The 19,157-nt window shown below is 30.6% G+C and overlaps 2 protein-coding genes across 4 annotated transcripts in view; one reads left to right on the top strand and one right to left on the bottom strand.

The window, feature by feature from the left end:
* Nucleotides 1-7,521, top strand: part of LOC105833362 (protein kinase C, brain isozyme) — a 96,400-nt gene extending 88,879 nt beyond the window's left edge. For both annotated transcript variants that reach the window (XM_012675057.3, XM_036283252.1), the window contains 6 exons: nt 85-258; nt 756-847; nt 1,249-1,450; nt 2,338-2,526; nt 3,108-3,248; nt 3,313-7,521. In XM_012675057.3, coding sequence (XP_012530511.1) covers nt 85-258; nt 756-847; nt 1,249-1,450; nt 2,338-2,526; nt 3,108-3,248; nt 3,313-3,465 — 951 coding nt within the window. In that variant the 3' untranslated portion in view covers nt 3,466-7,521. The remainder of the gene's footprint in view (nt 1-84; nt 259-755; nt 848-1,248; nt 1,451-2,337; nt 2,527-3,107; nt 3,249-3,312) is intronic.
* A 7,312-nt stretch (nt 7,522-14,833) lies between these two features.
* Nucleotides 14,834-19,157, bottom strand: part of LOC105832292 (BMP-binding endothelial regulator protein) — a 49,638-nt gene continuing 45,314 nt past the window's right edge. Inside the window, exons 11-12 of one of the 2 annotated variants that reach the window (XR_001138730.3) lie at nt 17,480-18,620; nt 14,834-16,862 (exon numbers count right to left, since the gene is read on the bottom strand). Coding sequence is in view for 1 of the 2 variants with exons in the window: in XM_012673110.3 (XP_012528564.1) it covers nt 18,365-18,620 (256 nt within the window). In the remaining variant the exon portion in view is untranslated. Of the gene's footprint in view, nt 18,621-19,157 lie in introns of both variants that reach the window. The other variant, XM_012673110.3, reaches the window with a different exon arrangement.

Below are 19,157 nucleotides of genomic sequence, written 5' to 3'. Positions count from 1 at the left end.
TAATTCAGTTGAAAAAATTTAGTTTAATAAACTTTTTCTAGCGTATAATTATATCAATTTATTTAATTAATGAATTAATTTAAGGTGTTATTGGCGGAAAGAAAAGGAACCGATGAGTTGTATGCTATCAAAATCTTGAAAAAGGATATCATTATTCAGGACGATGATGTGGAATGCACAATGGTCGAGAAACGTGTACTCGCCCTTTCGAGCAAGCCGCCCTTTTTAGTGCAATTGCATTCTTGTTTTCAAACGATGGTACATATAGTATTTTTTTTGTTTGTTTAGATTGCATATATCTTTTATAGTGATTAAATTATTTGTTTTTTAATTTAGATAATTATGAATTGCAGCTGCGATTGTTTATTTCTATCTTATATCTATGTTAAATTTTTCTGTTATACAATTTTTACATAAAATATTATATATAAAATATTTTGAATATATTTAAAATTACTAAAATTCTTTCTCTTTATATCTATTTATCTATTTATGTACATATCTATCTTTTTCTATTAAGTCAAAAGACTTAAATTATTAAATTAAAATAATGATTTTTCTTTTCAAAGATTGATTCGTTATTAAATCGAATAATCCGTTTATTAAGTTATCTATTAAAATTTTTGCAATGAGACACGTTTAATAAAGAGTATATCAGCTTTCTTATGTACGAATGATGCGAAACGCAATGAAAGATTAACACTGAAACACTTGCTTATGGCTTTGAAAGATCTGTTTTCTGCTTTCCGCTTCAGGATCGCTTGTATTTCGTAATGGAATACGTGAACGGTGGCGATCTGATGTACCAAATACAGCAGTGTGGCAAATTTAAAGAGCCAGTGGCAGTGTGAGTATTTTAGTGTTCATAAACGTGTTCCGCTTTAACTTGCGGATCGATATCCTTAACTCTATTAAAGCGTGAGAGACGTGGGAACACCGAGGACGGGAACTCTCGAGCGATTCACGTTGTCGAACTTTCTCAACACGTTCCGAATACGAAATGAAAACCGATTGTACCCGGGAGATCTGTCTCGTCGATGCGGACGTACGCGCGCATAGCTTTGCCTCGTCATCATCGTCACCATCGTCACGACCTTTATTTTTTACTCGTTAACCGCGACTATAATGTCGTAATTTCATTATTTTATTCGTATTCACGGTGTTTTGTGCGGTCTTGTATAAATTTTGTTCTTAGAATCGCGAATGATCTTAATAAGTACATGTCGGCTTTGCACTTTATGTTTACAGATTCTACTCGTCTGAGATAGCAATCGGCTTGTTCTTCTTACATTCGCGTGGCATTATCTACCGCGACCTCAAGCTTGACAATGTCTTGCTGGATCAGGACGGTCACATAAAAATCGCGGATTTTGGCATGTGCAAGGAAGGTATCACCGGAGACAAAACTACCAAGACCTTTTGCGGCACACCCGATTACATAGCGCCCGAGGTGAATGTTTAAACAAACTTTACTTGAACAAATGTTGTAGAATGTTGGCGTGTGGATGACGGATACACTATCCTTTCCTGTGAACTTTTAACCAATTTTCTCTTGACAGAAATGTGCAGATAGATTGCCTTTTCTTACAACTTTTGAAATTTTAATATTCCGCAACTTAGCTTCAAATTAAAATCGCTTGCTGAAGTCAACTTTAAATTAATCTATAGGTGATACTTTGTTTTTGGAGTTTAATATAGGAGAAATTTTTTATTTTTAAAATATATTATATATTAATACGAAATATTTGCTATTAATGAAAATTAACTTCAAATATTGTAACATATAAATTTATAGTAGAAAATATATTTGGTATTTGTCAAAACCAGTCGTTTTTTTTATTAGTCCGTGTAAAATTTTTAACATATCCTAGCGTTAAGTTAATATAATGTGATTATGTTATTTAAATTATTTTGTCTTGAATTAATGTTCAACATTTTTTAAGCATTAAAATAATGTACTTTGTGAATAAATAAACTTATGAATAAATGAATAACTAAAAATAATTTTGGAACGTTCTAAAGATAAATTAATGTATACATACGTTAATATATTATAAATATTAATTTTATTGAAGATATACACAATTACAATCTATTTCTAAATTATGACCATTATATTTTTATGTTATTTTTTTACATAATATTAATGTTATCTTTTATTATATTTATTTTATGTTAAATTAACACAAAAATTTGTGTGGATTGTTTAGGACATATGATATGTATTAACTTTAACGTAAATTAATTGTACATGTATTTTCGCCAATTTTGGAATATTTAAGAAGATGAAACTTTGATCTTGTTTTACCTGTTGGAATTTCTCATCTCTCTGCGCAGATTATCCTATACCAACCTTATGGGAAGTCCGTGGACTGGTGGGCTTACGGTGTATTACTCTACGAGATGTTAGTAGGTCAACCACCGTTCGACGGCGAGGATGAGGATGAACTTTTTTCCGCAATTACGGATCACAACGTCAGTTATCCGAAAAGTCTGTCTAAAGAAGCCAAAGAAGTTTGTAAAGCGGTACGCGTGTCTACTATATATCCGTATTACTTCAACAGCTTTCTGGAATTTAAATAAGTTTAAACGCTATATATGTATTTTTGTATTTATAATAAGTTATAAGTAAAATATCCTTCAAAACTTTGATCCTTGAAAAAATATTTTAAAATACAATTGTTAATAAACATATCTTGAAATCTTATTAATATTTTTGTTAATTTTAAATTACACATAATTGGACAATTGTAAATGGCAGATGTATTATGGCGGCTAAAATAACTATTAAGAGAAATATTGAAGTTTTATGAAAGTTTATGTTTTAAAATTTTTGACTTTATGTTTGCAATTAGCATACAAATTCTAAAAATTCCGTATACGAAAATATAAAAATTTAGTAAAATGTGTTTGATAAAAAAAAAATTGTACAACAAAAAATCAATAACATTTCTATTTATATTACAATGTAAATTTTATGAATTGTAAATAAGTCTAAAAATTAATGTATAATAATAAAAATTGTTAACAAAAGTGCCCTTTTTCGAATGTACTGATGTATTAGCTAATTAAAAATGTTTAGTTCATGTAAAATATATTTGTTATAGTTTCTCACGAAAAATCCGAGCAAGAGATTAGGATGCGGAATGCGTGGTGAGGATGACGTACGAAGCCACGCATTTTTCCGGCGTATTGATTGGGAGAAAATAGAAAATCGCGAGGTGCAACCTCCTTTTAAGCCAAAAATTGTAAGTATTTGTTGCAGTTATATCTTTGAAAAATGTCTAAAATGATTTATCCTTATTTGTGCAGCAACATCGCAAGGATGTGAGTAATTTCGACAAACAATTTACCTCGGAGAAAACAGATTTGACCCCCACGGATAAGCTATTCATGATGAATTTGGACCAGACGGAATTTATGGGTTTCTCATATCTCAATCCAGAGTTTGTGCAACACGTTTAAGTGAACATTTTTTTTTCTTAGGCTTGTACCCATTCTTCGCTTCATTCCTCGGCATTTATTTTTCTTTCCCTTTTTATCACTTAGGGCTCTCTCTTTCATTCTTCTCTATTGCTCTCTATCAATTTCTTTCTCTCTCTTTTTTGCTCTATCTCTCTAAATCTTTGTAGCATTCTCATGACAAAAACAAGCGAGAACCTGGGACTCTATCATTTTTGGATCTCACTAGAAATTTACGCAAGTCTTTGGTGTATTTCTAAGCAATTGCTGATTGTACGTTTGTGTTATTTACTCTGTAAAAAGAGGATATAAAAAAGAGAAAGAAGCATGGCGTAGATGCTGAGAGTTCATCGAATGAATCTAAATATAGTTGTCACAAGGAAAGGACGAAACTGACGAACGGAGAAATAGTACATGTGGGAAGATGCGTTTCCTGCAATAAAAAAAATGAAGAAAAGTATTACGACTGGCAAAGGAGATATTTCAAAATCGATGTCTTCGTTCTTTGCGAATATTATTATGCATTTACTTCAGTAGTCTCTCTACTGTCGCCTTCCAGAGTATATATAATATATATATATTGGACGAATGTGAATGAATATATGATTATATATACATTATATATATACATATATATATTATACATTATAAATTTCTATCGATATTTCGTTAATGTTGCACTTTTCATCGGTTTAATCTTCTTAAGTAGCGGATCTTTAGAGCTGGATCCTTAGATTCTCCGGATTCACGACGGGTAAAGAATTTATTAGTGCTATGTCGAGGTCAACTCTCATATTGACACACATATGTAAACGTAAAAATACGCTCACACATATATACTTACTCATACTTACGTAAATACGGGCCGTGTATGGCTTTTCTTTTTCCTTCCTCCTTTATTTGTTGCGGAAGCACAAGTCTGAAGTGTCTTTTCTAGTTTTTCTCCGTTCTTCAATGGGAACGCGGATAGGATTACAGGTATCATGCTCGATAAACTCGTGTGTATATATATACATATATATACACACTATTATCAGTAAATAATGACGGAACGTTTTTCGATGCGAGTCGAGGGTGCGCTGAGTCGATCATGGCCCGATATTGATAATAAAAGGAACGATTGCCGCGTCGAATAATACGGAAACGGAATCGTATAACACAATAGTTACACGTTTATGCGGGAAGAATCGACAATATGAACGCCAGTATATAAAGCTGGTATATAAAGCTTTATGCACTTCTCGCTGATGTAATACGCCGTGCAACATTATTCGACACGATAACGTTTTATGTGAGATGAGATACGTTAAGAATATGCGATTAAACTCGTAACTCTCTACAATTACATAAAGTTTTTTGCTGTATGCTTGAATAGATCTTATTTTACGTGACGTATATTATATTCTGAAATTCTTTTCTTGGAAGCGTATCGTTACATGTAGAAGAGAATGTTTGCGCGCAAATAACTAAGTTTGCATTGTCTGACAATCGAAATGATCAAGGATAGCATCTTGATCCACTTAGCGCTTTCCTCGTGCATCTTTGTAATTACTTGGATGCGCCTTCTCTTGCCGAGACTTCTTTGTTCGTCTCGTTGAGATGGGCACGATCATCGGAGGGAGCTTAGAGAGATTTAGTAAAAAGCGAGTAAAAACAGAAAATATACTCACGCGATGTTTTTCTCCTCGAGCCTGTGTCTTTTTCTTTGTTTCGATGTCATGGTATACGTGCACGAAACGAAGGTAAATAATATGAATAATAATCATTATCGATTAATGCGCGTAATTAATGTAGACGTAGTTGAGCTCGACGCGGGCTTTCCCTTCGTTTTTATACATTTGGTATTGGCAACTCGACGAGCGACTCTTTCGATTATTCGTATAATGTAGTTGTGTAACTGATGTGACTATGACGAATTACAAGAATGCCAAGGCCAAAAGAGATAATGACTTTCCTGCACCTCAAGAATCTATAGCGACGAAATAATCATATTTTCATCATCCTTTATAAGTTCTTAGAAAACAAATCATTAGTAGGAAGGCAGTCGCAATCGTTCGTTGAGTTGCGATATATGTATAAAAATAAAGATTCAAGGACGAACTCGTATCCTCTTCCTCATTCCCGTTGTTTGTCTTATGAAGTTTTATGATTCTTCGATAAAGGATGTATTACATACATTTTTAAAATAAGTAAAAATTATGAAAAATCATAGATTGTTCTATATTATATTTAAAAATAACACAAAAAATCTGGCGGCAATTTTCTACCTGGATAAAAAATTATTTTAATAAGAAATAAAAATGTACTCTAATGGAAATATAATTAAGAAATTATGGCAAAAATTAGAATTTTTTAATATTAGTATTTTAAGTGTTTAAGATGATTTTTGTAAAATTGTTATAGATAAATAAAATTTATTTGTATGTTTAATTATAGAACAATTAAGCTCAGAATTGCAATAAAACTTTGCGTAAATCACCTTGAATACTTAAAATACATATACATATAACAAAATCAAGATTTTTATCATCATTTTTAAAAATAATTTTTGATAACATAAAGTTATAAATAAATTATAAAAATGTATTGTTAATAAAGTATAATATTATTTACACGGCACTTTTATATGTATACATAATTTATTTAAAGTATAAATATTATAACATATTTTCAGTTTTAATTTACTTTACTGGAATTGTACGTGTGATACATCTTTAAACATTTTAATTTCTTATCTGTCACTTAATGTGTAAATTACGAAAGATTGTTTAATTAAAGACATTTGTTCCTTATTATTATAAATTAAGAACTTATTTGCGATAAGAATATTCTTTCATCACGGCTAGACGCTATTAAAATTACTCTCACGGTAGAAGGATACGAGTTCGCGTTTCTTTATAACTTGAGACTATCACTACTATTATTGAGCGTGTTCTGAGATAATAAAAGATTTAATGTAGTTTTCGCCCTTCTTTTTCAGCGGGCGGTTCTTGCTCTTTGATCGGGCGATTTCGCGCAGTCTCGCCGCGAAATTATGTTCTCATTTTGTGTCGGGCTGTCCGATATAATTTCGAAACGTTATGACCAATTTAACAGTCGATCAGAACTTTGTTATTCTTTCGCAGTCATACGTTGCTACCCATACAGCATCGATTGTTGTGGCAAGTTTTCAGAAAAGTTTCAATTTTTCACATTTCATGTGCAACAATTCTGAAAAAATTCTGCAAAATGTATAAAATGTTGTAACAGAAAAGTTTCTAAAATCTATCACATATAAAAATTTGAAAACATTTAAACAGAATAAAAATCATTATATTAAAATAACAAAGTAGTTCTAAAGTAATTATTAAGTTTTCGATCAATCACGATTCATTTTTATATCATTTTGATGTTATTATGACTCATTGTTATATTTGAACATAATTTGTCATAATGCTTTAATTTTGTTAAGTACATACTAGAGAAGAAAAGTTAATATATACTGCAAAAATAATTCTTAAATCTTTTATAATTAGAGAATTACTTAATACTTCAAGCAAATTTAAGTCATTTTAGTAACTTTGATAATATTTTAGGAAGATTACAGTTAACCCCCCCCCCTTTTAGCAATTTTTTTATAAAGTTTTAAATTAAAAAATCTTGAACATTTTGCTATTCCAGAAAGTTGTTTCAGAAACGTTGCAAACATATTTCACAACTTTCATGAATTATTTAATTTTTTAATTGAAATATTTCTGAGATATTTGAAAAGTTTCAGTGCTGTGTGGGTAATTATAATATAATTTTAATATATGCATTGTATTATACACGATTATATTACTTATTATAAGTCAATGTGATAGTTAGCATACTAGCTCTCTGCACATCCTGCGTTCGTCGTATTTGTTCCTGTCTTCGGATGTTATGATAATACAGTTTTTGCTTGCCCACGATATTATAGCAACTTTGAAGAACATAATAAAAAATTTCTGCATCCGTCAAGATGAAAAATATACCAATTCCACATCCACAGCCATGAAAACCCAACACCGTTTATATAATAAATATTATTTTACGATATTAAATTCGATTATTTGTTAACACGAATAACTCCTGATTGGTTTTTGCGCGGGGCTGCGCGATTTGCGCTCGAAATCTATTCTGTACTAAAATATTCAAATTTTCATGAGGAGAGAGGCGGCTGTTGCTTTTTTCCTCTTCCTACGTGCATCTATCTAACGGATTTTTCACTGCTACGATTGTGGCATCTTTTTGTAGTGATTTTTAATCTGGTCTTGGCGTTATAAGAAGGCACCAATAGAAATAGCTAATAAGTCGCAGTCATTAATACATATATTTACGAGAGAGAAAGAAAGAGAGAGAGAATGCGTCATTAAGCTGTAAATTCTAATAAGCGTGATCGAGTAAAACTAGAATTTTGTAAGAATTTTCTTCTTAACTTTATTAATTTAGTACCACGAATATTATCATTTTAATAATAATAAGTTTATATCTGATTGGCAACACTATACACTGTTGTTAATAAGAATGATATTTATTAATTTAATTTATTTAATTTTAAACATTTCAATGTCATGATATTATTTGAAAAATGATTTTTATTTTCACATGTACATTTATAAAATTAAATTTGAATGAGTATTATTTTATCATAGATGCGATCTTTCTTTGATAAACCAATACATTAGAAAACTTGTGTAATTCATGTTTTTCTATTTTTAAACGTCGTTGTAGCTATTCGATTACTTAAGTCACTTTTTTTTACAAATCACTAAAAAATCATTATCATTCGAAATGGGATAATCATCTTTTTCCTGATAGTAAAAGGTAAACGTTTTATTCATATTTTACTAATTTTATATGGATGTAAATTTTTATACATTTTAATAATTCTTCCTAACAAAAAATTTAAAATTTTATTTTATTTGTTTATTACATTAAATCTTTATTTTATTGTATTTAATAAAATAAATTATATATTATACATATATGTATATGTATATATATATATACATATATATATATATATGTGTGTATATATATTATTTAATGCAATTGTACAAGATGTGTGTATTTATATCGGTTAAACTCCTGTTTTTTCCTTATTGTAAACTATCAAATCATGAAAAAATTTTGCTACATGTTAGAATTATCGAAAGATCGATCCAGAAAGTGAAAGTACATGTTTTGTTTTGTTTTGCTTAAATACTTTTAATTATTTTGAAATTATTATTTCAATAAAAGATGTCACTTTTTGTTATTATTTTAATGACTAAAAAGTTACCTTTTTTTAAAAAGAGTAGTTACTATTTTATTCTTTTTTGGTCCAATGACAGCACTAATAAATATAAAAAGAAAATAATTTGTATATCTAAATTTTATAAAATCAATGAGTTTATATTTATTTTTAAATAATTGATCACTGAACAAGGATTGGTTTGACAATAAAGTAGTAAAATCTTTAATGAGAACGTCAAATAAGTGATTGTATAATAATTACGCCAGCTTTCTTTTTTAATAGAAATATGATATTAATTTATGGCAATCATATCTATCTATTGTCTATCTCTTTTTTTTTTATTTACTTTCTTTGCGCTGTCGTTTTTCTGTCTCTCTTTCTAGATCTTTCACTCTAGGTGTTATCTTTTTTGATTTTTTGAAAGGTAAGGGAGAAAGTGTTACGTTATTATTGATACGACATATATTTAGAAGAATTAATATACCCAGATAGCACAGAGAGTTAAAAAAGAACTCAATTGTATGTCACTAATTATGAATTTTTTTTGCATCTCAAAAAGTATTCTTAATTGATGACATACAATTGAGTTCTTTTTGAACTCTCTGTGCTATCTCGACAGCGAGTACGCGCGTTTGTTTATCACGATTTTGAATAAGAAAATTAAACAAAAATATTGCATTTTTAAATAAATTAAAATTTGTTAACAGGGAAAAATTATAAATTAAATGTAGATTTTTAATATTAACATTATGTCTCTATTATACATTTTGTTATGTATTTATTACAATATTTTGTTGTATAAAATACTAAAATATTTTTTCAACAAGGGGAAACAAAATATTCGTTGAAAGTAAGATATCTTTGTTTCAAAACCGTGAACTGTGATGAAGTACACGTAACGCATTTGCGGCGCGCGCGCGCGATAAAAATTAATATATAAAATTAAATAAAATATATTAAATTTAAGTTTGTGCAAAATATTTCTATAATACAGTAAAAGTTTTACTTTATTATATGGTTTTTTATAATAAAATACAAGAAATTATTCTTTAAGTTTTTAATACTTCTGTAATCTAATACTTTCTGCCCTTGTAACATATATTAGAAGGACCAAAAAGTAATGTTTTCATAAATCATGTAGTTTTATTAATATAATTTTTTATTTATTTAGTAATCGCTATTATTTTTTCTATGATTATTCACAAAATTATTTGACTTCAATTAAAAAAAAATGTCTAACATCACTTGTTCTTATAAAACTTGTTTCTTTCAAAAAGTAGTTCTATTATAATCAAGAAAAAGATAATTTGATGGAGCAAATATGGTCAATGAGGAAAATATTTCCAACTCTTTTTAATTTTTAAAATTTTTTAATTTTTTATTGCGTCTGCTTCGTTATATACAATAATCGAGCACTGCTAGTTACAGAATTAGCTTCTTTGAGAAAAGAATTTAAAAAATAATGAAATAATAAATTACATTAACAAAACTACATATTGTTTACATTATGAATAAAAATAAAATTACTATTTGGTATCCCTAATACATTAATTTTTTTCGTGGTAAAATTTGAAGAAATTTTTAAGAGTATTTTATCTATTAATTAACTGAATTAAATATTACATCTTAATTTAATTAACAATGTTGCAGATGCGTATGTACCACGCGCGTAATAGCGAGATATAATTGAGCAATTGATTAATACATTATACTTAGCACTTAAGTTAAAAAAAGAGATAGTAAATAAAGGAAAGAAGAATTAAAACAGATATAAGGAAGATGATAAAAAGTAGTCAAAGATGTATGCAAAGATAATTCCGATCGCGCGTAGCATTCTACTACTATTTTATTCTCTCATACTGTAATAAACTCTATCGTTTTTTTATTACGCTCTATAATATACATTATACATATATTTACACATATACATATTTTTAAGATGTTTTGTGCATTTATAATATCATAATAAAAGTTCCGAATCTCTCGTGTCATAAGATTTGTTAGAGCCTTGCGCCTCAACGCAGTTTTGGTGGTTTTTCGTCTGCATTCGTTAAAAGTAATTTTCAATATTAATGTTTAAAAATTTTCTCAAAATTTTTAATATATTTTCCGAAGAAAATAAAAAATATCTTTCTTTTTTGCTTAATATTTGCTTAATTTTCAGAATAATTTATTTCATTTTTTTTAATTAATTTGAAATATAATATCAACATTTATCATGAAATTTTTCTGGTCTAAAACGGTAAGGCATAACGTGTAATAATACAACTTTGAAAAGTTTTAAACATATTGAATGTCGAAAAATGTCTTTATATAAATAAATATATACTATATCTAAATGTATATTTTATATTATTTCTCTTCTTTTTTGATTAATGTATTATTTTGATGTACGAATTTTTATTTAATCAAAAATTTATTTTGGATTTTTATTATTAATATATGCAATGTACATTGATTTAAATATGTTTTATAAATTTATACATTAGTTCTTGACTTTAGTTTAGTCATTAAGGCAATTATTTTTTTTTTTTAAACTTTGTTTCACATTTATTATTCCTTGTTGTAAATATAGTAAATAATTTTATTATAATTATGCATATATATTTTTTATATACAATAAAAAATATGTATTGAATTCTTATACATATTGAATCCTTATCGTTTTTATTTAATGTGTTATTAAAATTTGTAGTTAACCTTATAATTATAACATTATTATTATTATTATTATATAATATTGTAGAGAAACCAACATATAGGCATAGATACTTAAAAGGACCTCCTCTTGTTTCTCGGAAATTAAATATTGTATTGAACAAAAACCGATAAAAACATGATCTACGTAGATACTTTGATGTAGCTGAAGCTCAGCCACAGGCAGCAGCCAAACGCCGAGCAGCCAGGGTCGTCATATAGGCGTTTTCAGGGGATACCATTCAATCAAACGTTAAAAATTCACTGGTTATGACATTTTTAACGAACTTTGAAAAATTTGCATAAGATTTAGTTATTGTAATACATAATCGATCTTTTGCGACATAACTTGTAATTTACCAATTGTTATAAGTTTTTTAAACTAATTTTTATCGTTTTTCGCGCCTCACGCCTAAACGCAAAATACGATTTCCTTCAAATTTGGCTGGCAATATCTTTCCTTAATGCACAATCAACTAACCGATCATTCGCGGGAGGACGTGCATTTTCCTAGTTGTTATAAATATTTTCTTAATTAATTGTTATCGTTTCTTGCGCCTCGCGCCTGAATGCAAATTACGATTTCGTTCAAATTTGGCTGGAAATATCTTCCCTTAATGCACAATCGACTGACCGATCATTCGCGGGAGGACGTGCATTTTCCTAATTGTTATAAATATTTTTTAAATTAATTGTTATCGTTTCTTGCGCCTCGCGCCTGAATGCAAAATACGATTTCCTTCAAATTTGGCTGAAAGTATCTTTCCGTAATGCACAATCGACTGATCGATCATTCGCGGGAGGACGTGCATTTTCCTAATTGTTATAAATATTTTTTAAATTAATTGTTATCGTTTCTTGCGCCTCGCGCCTGAATGCAAAATACGATTTCCTTCAAATTTGGCTGGAAGTATCTTTCCGTAATGCACAATCGACTGATCGATCATTCGCCGCAGGACGTGCATTTTTTTAATTGTTATAAATATTTATTTAATTAATTGTTTATATTTCTTGCGCCTCATGCCTGAACGCAAAATACGATTTTCTTCAAATTTGGCTGGAAATATCTTTCCGTAATGCACAATCGACTGATCGATCATTCGCGCGAGCACGTGCATTTTCCTAATTGTTATAAATATTTTCTTAATTAATTGTTATCGTTTCTTGCGCCTCGCGCTTGAACGCAAAATACGATTTTCTTCAAATTTGGCTGGAAATATCTTTCTCTAATGCACAATCGACTGACCGATCATTTGCGGGAGGACGTGCATTTTCCTAATTGTTATAAATATTTTTTAAATTAATTGTTATTGTTTCTTGCGCCTCACGCCTGAACGCAAAATACGATTTCATTCAAATTTGGCTGGAAGTATCTTTCTCTAATGCACAATCGACTGACCGATCATTCGCGGGAGGACGTGCATTTTCCTAATTGTTATAAATATTTTTTAAATTAATTGTTATTGTTTCTTGCGCCTCACGCCTGAACGCAAAATACGATTTCATTCCAATTTGGCTGGAAGTATCTTTCCGTAATGCACAATTGACTGATCGATCATTCGCGAGAGGACGTGCATTTTCCTAATTGTTATAAATATTTTTTTAATTAATTGTTAAGGTTTTTTGCGCCTCACGCCTAAACGCAAAATACAATTTTCTTCAAATTTGGCGAGAAATATCTTTCCATAACTCATAATCGACTGATCGATCATTCGCGGGAGGACGTGCATTTTTTTAATTGTTATAAAATATTTTTTAAATTAATTTTTATTGTTTGGAGCCGTGAAACCGCTACGTTCTCGTCGTCGGCTTTGGTTACGACAAAAAGCAGTAATGTATTTTACAATAAGAATCGCTGCATTATTCTGGTAATCAATTATGTTTTGCAAAAGTGCATTTTCATAAAAATGTCTCATATACGGTTAATTAAGTTCTAGACTTCAAAAAATATTTTCGCAGAAATTTGGAGACAGCGTTCTTTGTTTTTTTCTGACAAACATAATTAACAATTTCAAAAACCACTAAACAATAACGATCGCGAATGACCGATCAGTCTATTGTGCGTTAAGGCAAGATATTTCTAGCCAAATTTGAAGGAAATTGTACTTTGCATTTAGGCGTGAGGCGCGGAAAACGATAAAAATTAGCTTAAAAAATTTATAACAATTGTTAAATTAAAACCTGTCGCAAATGATTGATTATGTATTATAATGACTAAATCCTATGTAAATTTTTTAAAATTTGTTAAAAATCTCATAACCAGAAAATTTTTAACGTTTGATTGAATGGTGTCTCCTGGAAACGCTTATATGACGTTTGGCCCTGGCCGCTCGACGTTTGGCTGCTGTCTTTGGCTGCTAGCTTCAGCTACATGATACTTTTTCTTTAGAAATAATCTAGGAGTTTTAAGATAAAATTTTAAAACGAAACTCAAGGAAAAACTTTATTTAAAATCTAAAAATTTATTTATACGTGTTATGCGTTATTGATGTAGTAGTTTATAAAATAGATCAATTCGATCAATAAAATTAATATTGCTGTTTTTTTCTTAACTCGCAGTTGATAATATTTAAATAATGAATTATTCACCAATTTGATTCTTTAGTATTAGAAGTTTTTATTGCATTTTGATAAAGAATAAAGAGTAATTATTGTATTAAAATATTACGTATGTAAAATCTTGACTTACAGTATTCAACAAGAAAATGTTTGGCATAATCAGATATAAAAAAACTTAGGGTTTAATTTTTTTTAGATGAAAGTAGTTGCTATTAAATAATTTAGCTATTGTACAATTATCCAGTAAAAGTCTAATTGCCTTTATTATTAATTTGCACTTTCTGCTCAACCAAATTTTTAGCATATTTAGGCAAAGAGCTTCAAATTTTTCTAATTAGCAGTGACAGGTATTTTAGGATGTACATTGGTTTTTCTTTAAGTTTTATCTTGATGTACGATCACACATTTTCTGTAGGATTTGCATTTGGAGATGATGCAAGCCAACCCATCGATATAATTTTGCAGTTTTTATTCAGTGTAAGTTAATAATTTCTTCAAGATAGATCAAAATGACACATCTTTTTGAGGTAGACGATTTAAAGCAATAAGTCCCTTCTAGCGGAATTTCAATTGAACTTAATATTGGAAACGTATAGTTTAAGGTTTTAAATAGTCTATGACAAATGATGTTGTTGTAGCTTTGTACAAAATTGTGCCTTTCACTGAACAAACTGTAAAATAGATATATGGAAATGATATCAGGGACAAAATTATCTAAGTATACAGTGGCAATCAATATATTAATCGGAACATGATCGAAGTCATCTTCAATTTTTACCAACAAAACTGATTTTAACGATATAACGCTTATAGAGCGTTGACATACGTTTGAGAGAGAAAGGAGGTTATAGAAGAAGAAAGGCGATTTTATAGAAATATGATGTTTACGAATATAATTGATTTATTACGCTCGCAATTCTCTGTTTTACATTAAAAAGTTCTACACTAAAGTCGTCAAAAATTAGCTAACACTTTGGACTAACCGGTATACAGTGTTGGTTTGATTCCTCGTCGAAACTCTTCATTGATAATTAATTACAGTGTATTTCGGCTATATATACATTTTTGCTAATGTAAGTTAAAAAGATACTGTTTTCTTGTTGCCTTTCACGAAAGTAATAGTCTAGTAAAATGGTTCTACAATTTCTTTTGCAAAATTTTGTAACAATTTACTAAAGGTAAAAGTAAGATGAAAAAGTAGGAAGTAGGAAAATAGGAAAAAAAAGGAAAATTGAAACGCGGAATAAAAAAGGGATACTAATAAGTAAAGATGCATTTAAAAATCGTACTTATCGAAACCAGTATGTGTTTAGTACTCGCTTAATAATCTTGTTCTATATACAAACGCTTCGCTAAAACTAAAGTATAAAGAAACATTTACGTTATACGCTACTTAGATATATGTTGTATATATAATATAAAAAAGGTGTACTCGTCATCGAAGACAAAATAGGGAAATATTCCCTCTTAATTCTACATAACGAAAATGTAAGAGTCTGATAAATGGCGGGCCTGTGAATCCAAGGATCTGTGTAAAATGGGAAAATCTACGATGAGATCAGAGATCCATGGCACCACGGACATAGAAATAGAAATATATATTTGTGGAACCACAATTCGTGGGTGCAGGCGCGATTCGTGGAATTGCGAATTTATTATATTCGGGGCGAATGTATCAGTATCGGTGTATCCGGATCCGTGGAAATTTATATGGATCTGGGGATAATAAAAAATTTATACGTCCCAAGAGAGCGATTGCGTGATTTATGAAGCAAAAGAAAATTCGTAGAATTGTGAATTCGTGAATTAAAGGAGCTGGACGTATAAAAAAATTTATGTAAGTTTGCGATTGCGTATTTCCGGATTTAAAGTCGATCAAAGATCACGGAAAATGAGAGCTTGAGAAACGACAAATCTACGATGCGTCGTATATAGTCGATGATTCGTTGAACTTGCGAATCTGTAAATGCGGAGATCCGCAAAACGAATGTAAGAGGCACAAATCTGTGGATTCAAGGATCCGCGAGTTCATACATACATTATATGCGTACACATACATACATACATATATATATATATATATATATATATATATATATATATGAGATTAATCGATCGATTGCGTTAAATTGGGATGTACATGCTATGCCGCGAGCCTGCTCATCGGCCGAAATACTGCACGGTGTTCCGAAACATTACAAGACATCGTCATCTGCTGCTAATTGGTAAAGTCCTCGAAGAGAATTCCTCACGAATTCAAGTATATTGATTCCATTTTTTATATCGGTACATGTCTTGTTAGAATTCTACTCCTACGTTTATTCGTACATAAGCTTTTCAGTGAAGTACATATTATAAAATTCATAAGGCAGCATTTACAGTTATTAAGAAATGCCGATAATAATTATGAGATTACAACACAATCAATGATACTACATTTCGTCAATTATGGTATGTCACATCAATTTTTGTTCGATAATAATCCCACGCGGACAAGGGACGATCCTAGAACTAGACGTGCCATTCTCGGTTCAGAATGGCGCACGCGAAGCTACATCTATGATATAAAAAATTCAGGATTAAATGGTATCAAGTTGTATTTTAACTCTAGATATGAGTTTTTACTTTTTGCGCTTCGCTCTGTGCAAGATTATACGTTCTCCGACATTTGTACGACTCTAGCTTGACTTGCGATGCTTCCTCTCGGATTTACGGGATTTCGCGACATAAAATCGTGACGTACACATACACACATGTAAGATCCATGTTTTCCGGGTGTCATGGCTGTGTACTTGTGCTGCCGTGAGATTTCCGTACTAATGAGCGCGAAATCGCCACCGCTCCGCATCGATGAGAATAGTCGCTACTAGAGGCACTCAAGTCAGAGTCTGACTGAAAAAATTTGCTATAAGAATAAAATAATAATCAGATATGAATTCGACTTGTTAAAAACAGTAGTTATAGGTCTATACAACCGGTCGATGACTCAAATTGCAAAAGTATGTTAATTTTAGGAAACTTAAAACTAATTTACATGTATTTTTTCTTATTTAAAAATGCGAAATCTGCTCATAAATGTAGTTTAATTTCTATCTTACACTCTGTGTCTAAAGATTTATAAAAAAAATGTTTGTAAATTTTAAATCTATTCTATAACTTTTAAAGACACTACAATAATGGAAAAAAAATATAACTTGAAGAGTATATCTTTTCAATACAAGTTATATTACGAATGATTACGGACGAGTCAGATATTAAACTTTTTCTCTTTTCCAAAAAAAATACTGTTCCAGAATTCACGTAAAACTTACAAAACAGATTTTCGTTCGACGGCAAAAGGATGTTCCTTGCGCAATAATTTTGCATAATTATTATTCACGTATAATTCATTCACGCGAGTGTTATTAATACGAAGCTTGAAGTTTCTTTTTCTTGTCAAAAACTATGAAAGAGTACTACTCCGGCTCGAGTGCGTCCCTAGTCGCTACTCGACATTATTAACATGGGGGCACAGGAACTTACCGTTAATGCATATTGATACGAAGTGGTGACTAGTAGATTCTCGCCGAGCACTCCGCCGCGTCCGGTCTACGCGCTCCCGCAGAAAGAGCTCTTGGGAATAAAAAGATAACATCACGAAGAATATGTCGAAGAGGAGACGTAAGCTGGCAGCGAAGTCGAGTGAAAATTTCAACTGCTTTTCTGCTTCATCATTGTTAACAGTTACGTATGTCGTTTGTCGTAATACAACATCACGATTATTCCGATGTCAGCCGACATACGTACAGTTGTTCGTATTACATTTGCAGCGCAAGCAGCGAAACATTTTCTACCGCATTAACAGTCTATTGCCGTTTCTCATTATAGACGACGGACTTATAAGTGCCACGTGCATTACACTGCTTCACGAATAAATAAGCATTTATGAATACTTATTTTGCATTAATCCCTCATGGTACATGTCACGGAGTACTAAGAAGAGTGCCACGTTCTTTGTGTTACGCGCTCACTGAGTTTTCAATCGGAAACTTTATCTCGCTCAACGGGAAATTCGATTTCCGAAATCGATTCCGAATTTCAAGAGAGAAATTTCCGAATTTCCGTGAGAAATTTGTTCTTTTTCTTGCGCCTGCGTTTAAAGTTTCATATACAAAAACACAGGCACATTAATTCTAAAGATTTCTGTTCCAGCATCGTATCTCTTCTTCGTTGTTCGCGTACACTAAAACGTTATCTTAGAAAAGAAAAGGGAAGAAAGGGAATAAGGTCGTATATAGAGTGATTCTCTTCCTAAATGCATGCAGAATGTACATCAAGTTCGATGCGGCTGTTCTCGCTGTACGTCTCTTAAAAGGGGGGAGGGGGGAGTTTCTAGAGGCTGGACGCGGCGGTGGACAAAGCGTGCGATTAATGTAAGCGGCGAGCGAAATTCGTCTGACTTATTCGTTGGTCCCAAACGGTTCGACACCTCGTGGCTTTTCGCCAGTGCGGCAGCGGGATGTCGAGTCGCTTGCATTCGTGCGCGTACGCCACGAAGGACTCGCAGTAGCAGTGCTGGGTCGGACACTCGCACATATCCTGAAGGCAGGCTTTGTAATACATCTGTGGATTCACCTTCTTATGGCAGGGGTAGAAGATCTGTGATTTCAGTCGAGTGCACAATCTGTAATCGCAGAGAAATTAATTATTAATATAGCATTGCGACAGAAACATCTGTTTCGAATTATAGGCATAAAATAGATTTTGGAAACGTTTGTTGGCGATATTATTAATGATGACTTTGGTTCTGCAATATCAGTTAAAAGTTATGGAAATTTAAAAACTGCAGGTTTCTTAGGTTTATTCTTTTTTTCTGACTCAGCAACAAAAAATTTTGATCGTAAATATCCGAATTTTGGCTTTAAAATCAGTTACAAAGAAGAAAAAAGAACAACAAAAAATTTGATTCATAATGCTTATGCAGTAAAACAAATTTTATTTTGCAGTTTCAAATAAATAACTTTCACAAATAAATGGATATAAATAAACTTTTGCACAAATGTTTATTAGAATTTTATTAATATATGCGAAATTTGATTTAATTCGTAATGGTATTTCCTTATTAAATTTGTGAATACTATAAAATGCAATTTTATATAAAAATCAAGAATAAACAAAAAATTAAATAACTTTGAAAGAAAGAGAATTATGTTCATTTACA

Source organism: Monomorium pharaonis, chromosome 2 (assembly GCF_013373865.1).
Source record: "Monomorium pharaonis isolate MP-MQ-018 chromosome 2, ASM1337386v2, whole genome shotgun sequence".
Classification (NCBI taxonomy): Eukaryota; Metazoa; Arthropoda; class Insecta; order Hymenoptera; family Formicidae; genus Monomorium; species Monomorium pharaonis.
Note: the sequence above shows the minus strand (reverse complement) of the source record. Positions and strands in the feature narration are given on the sequence as shown.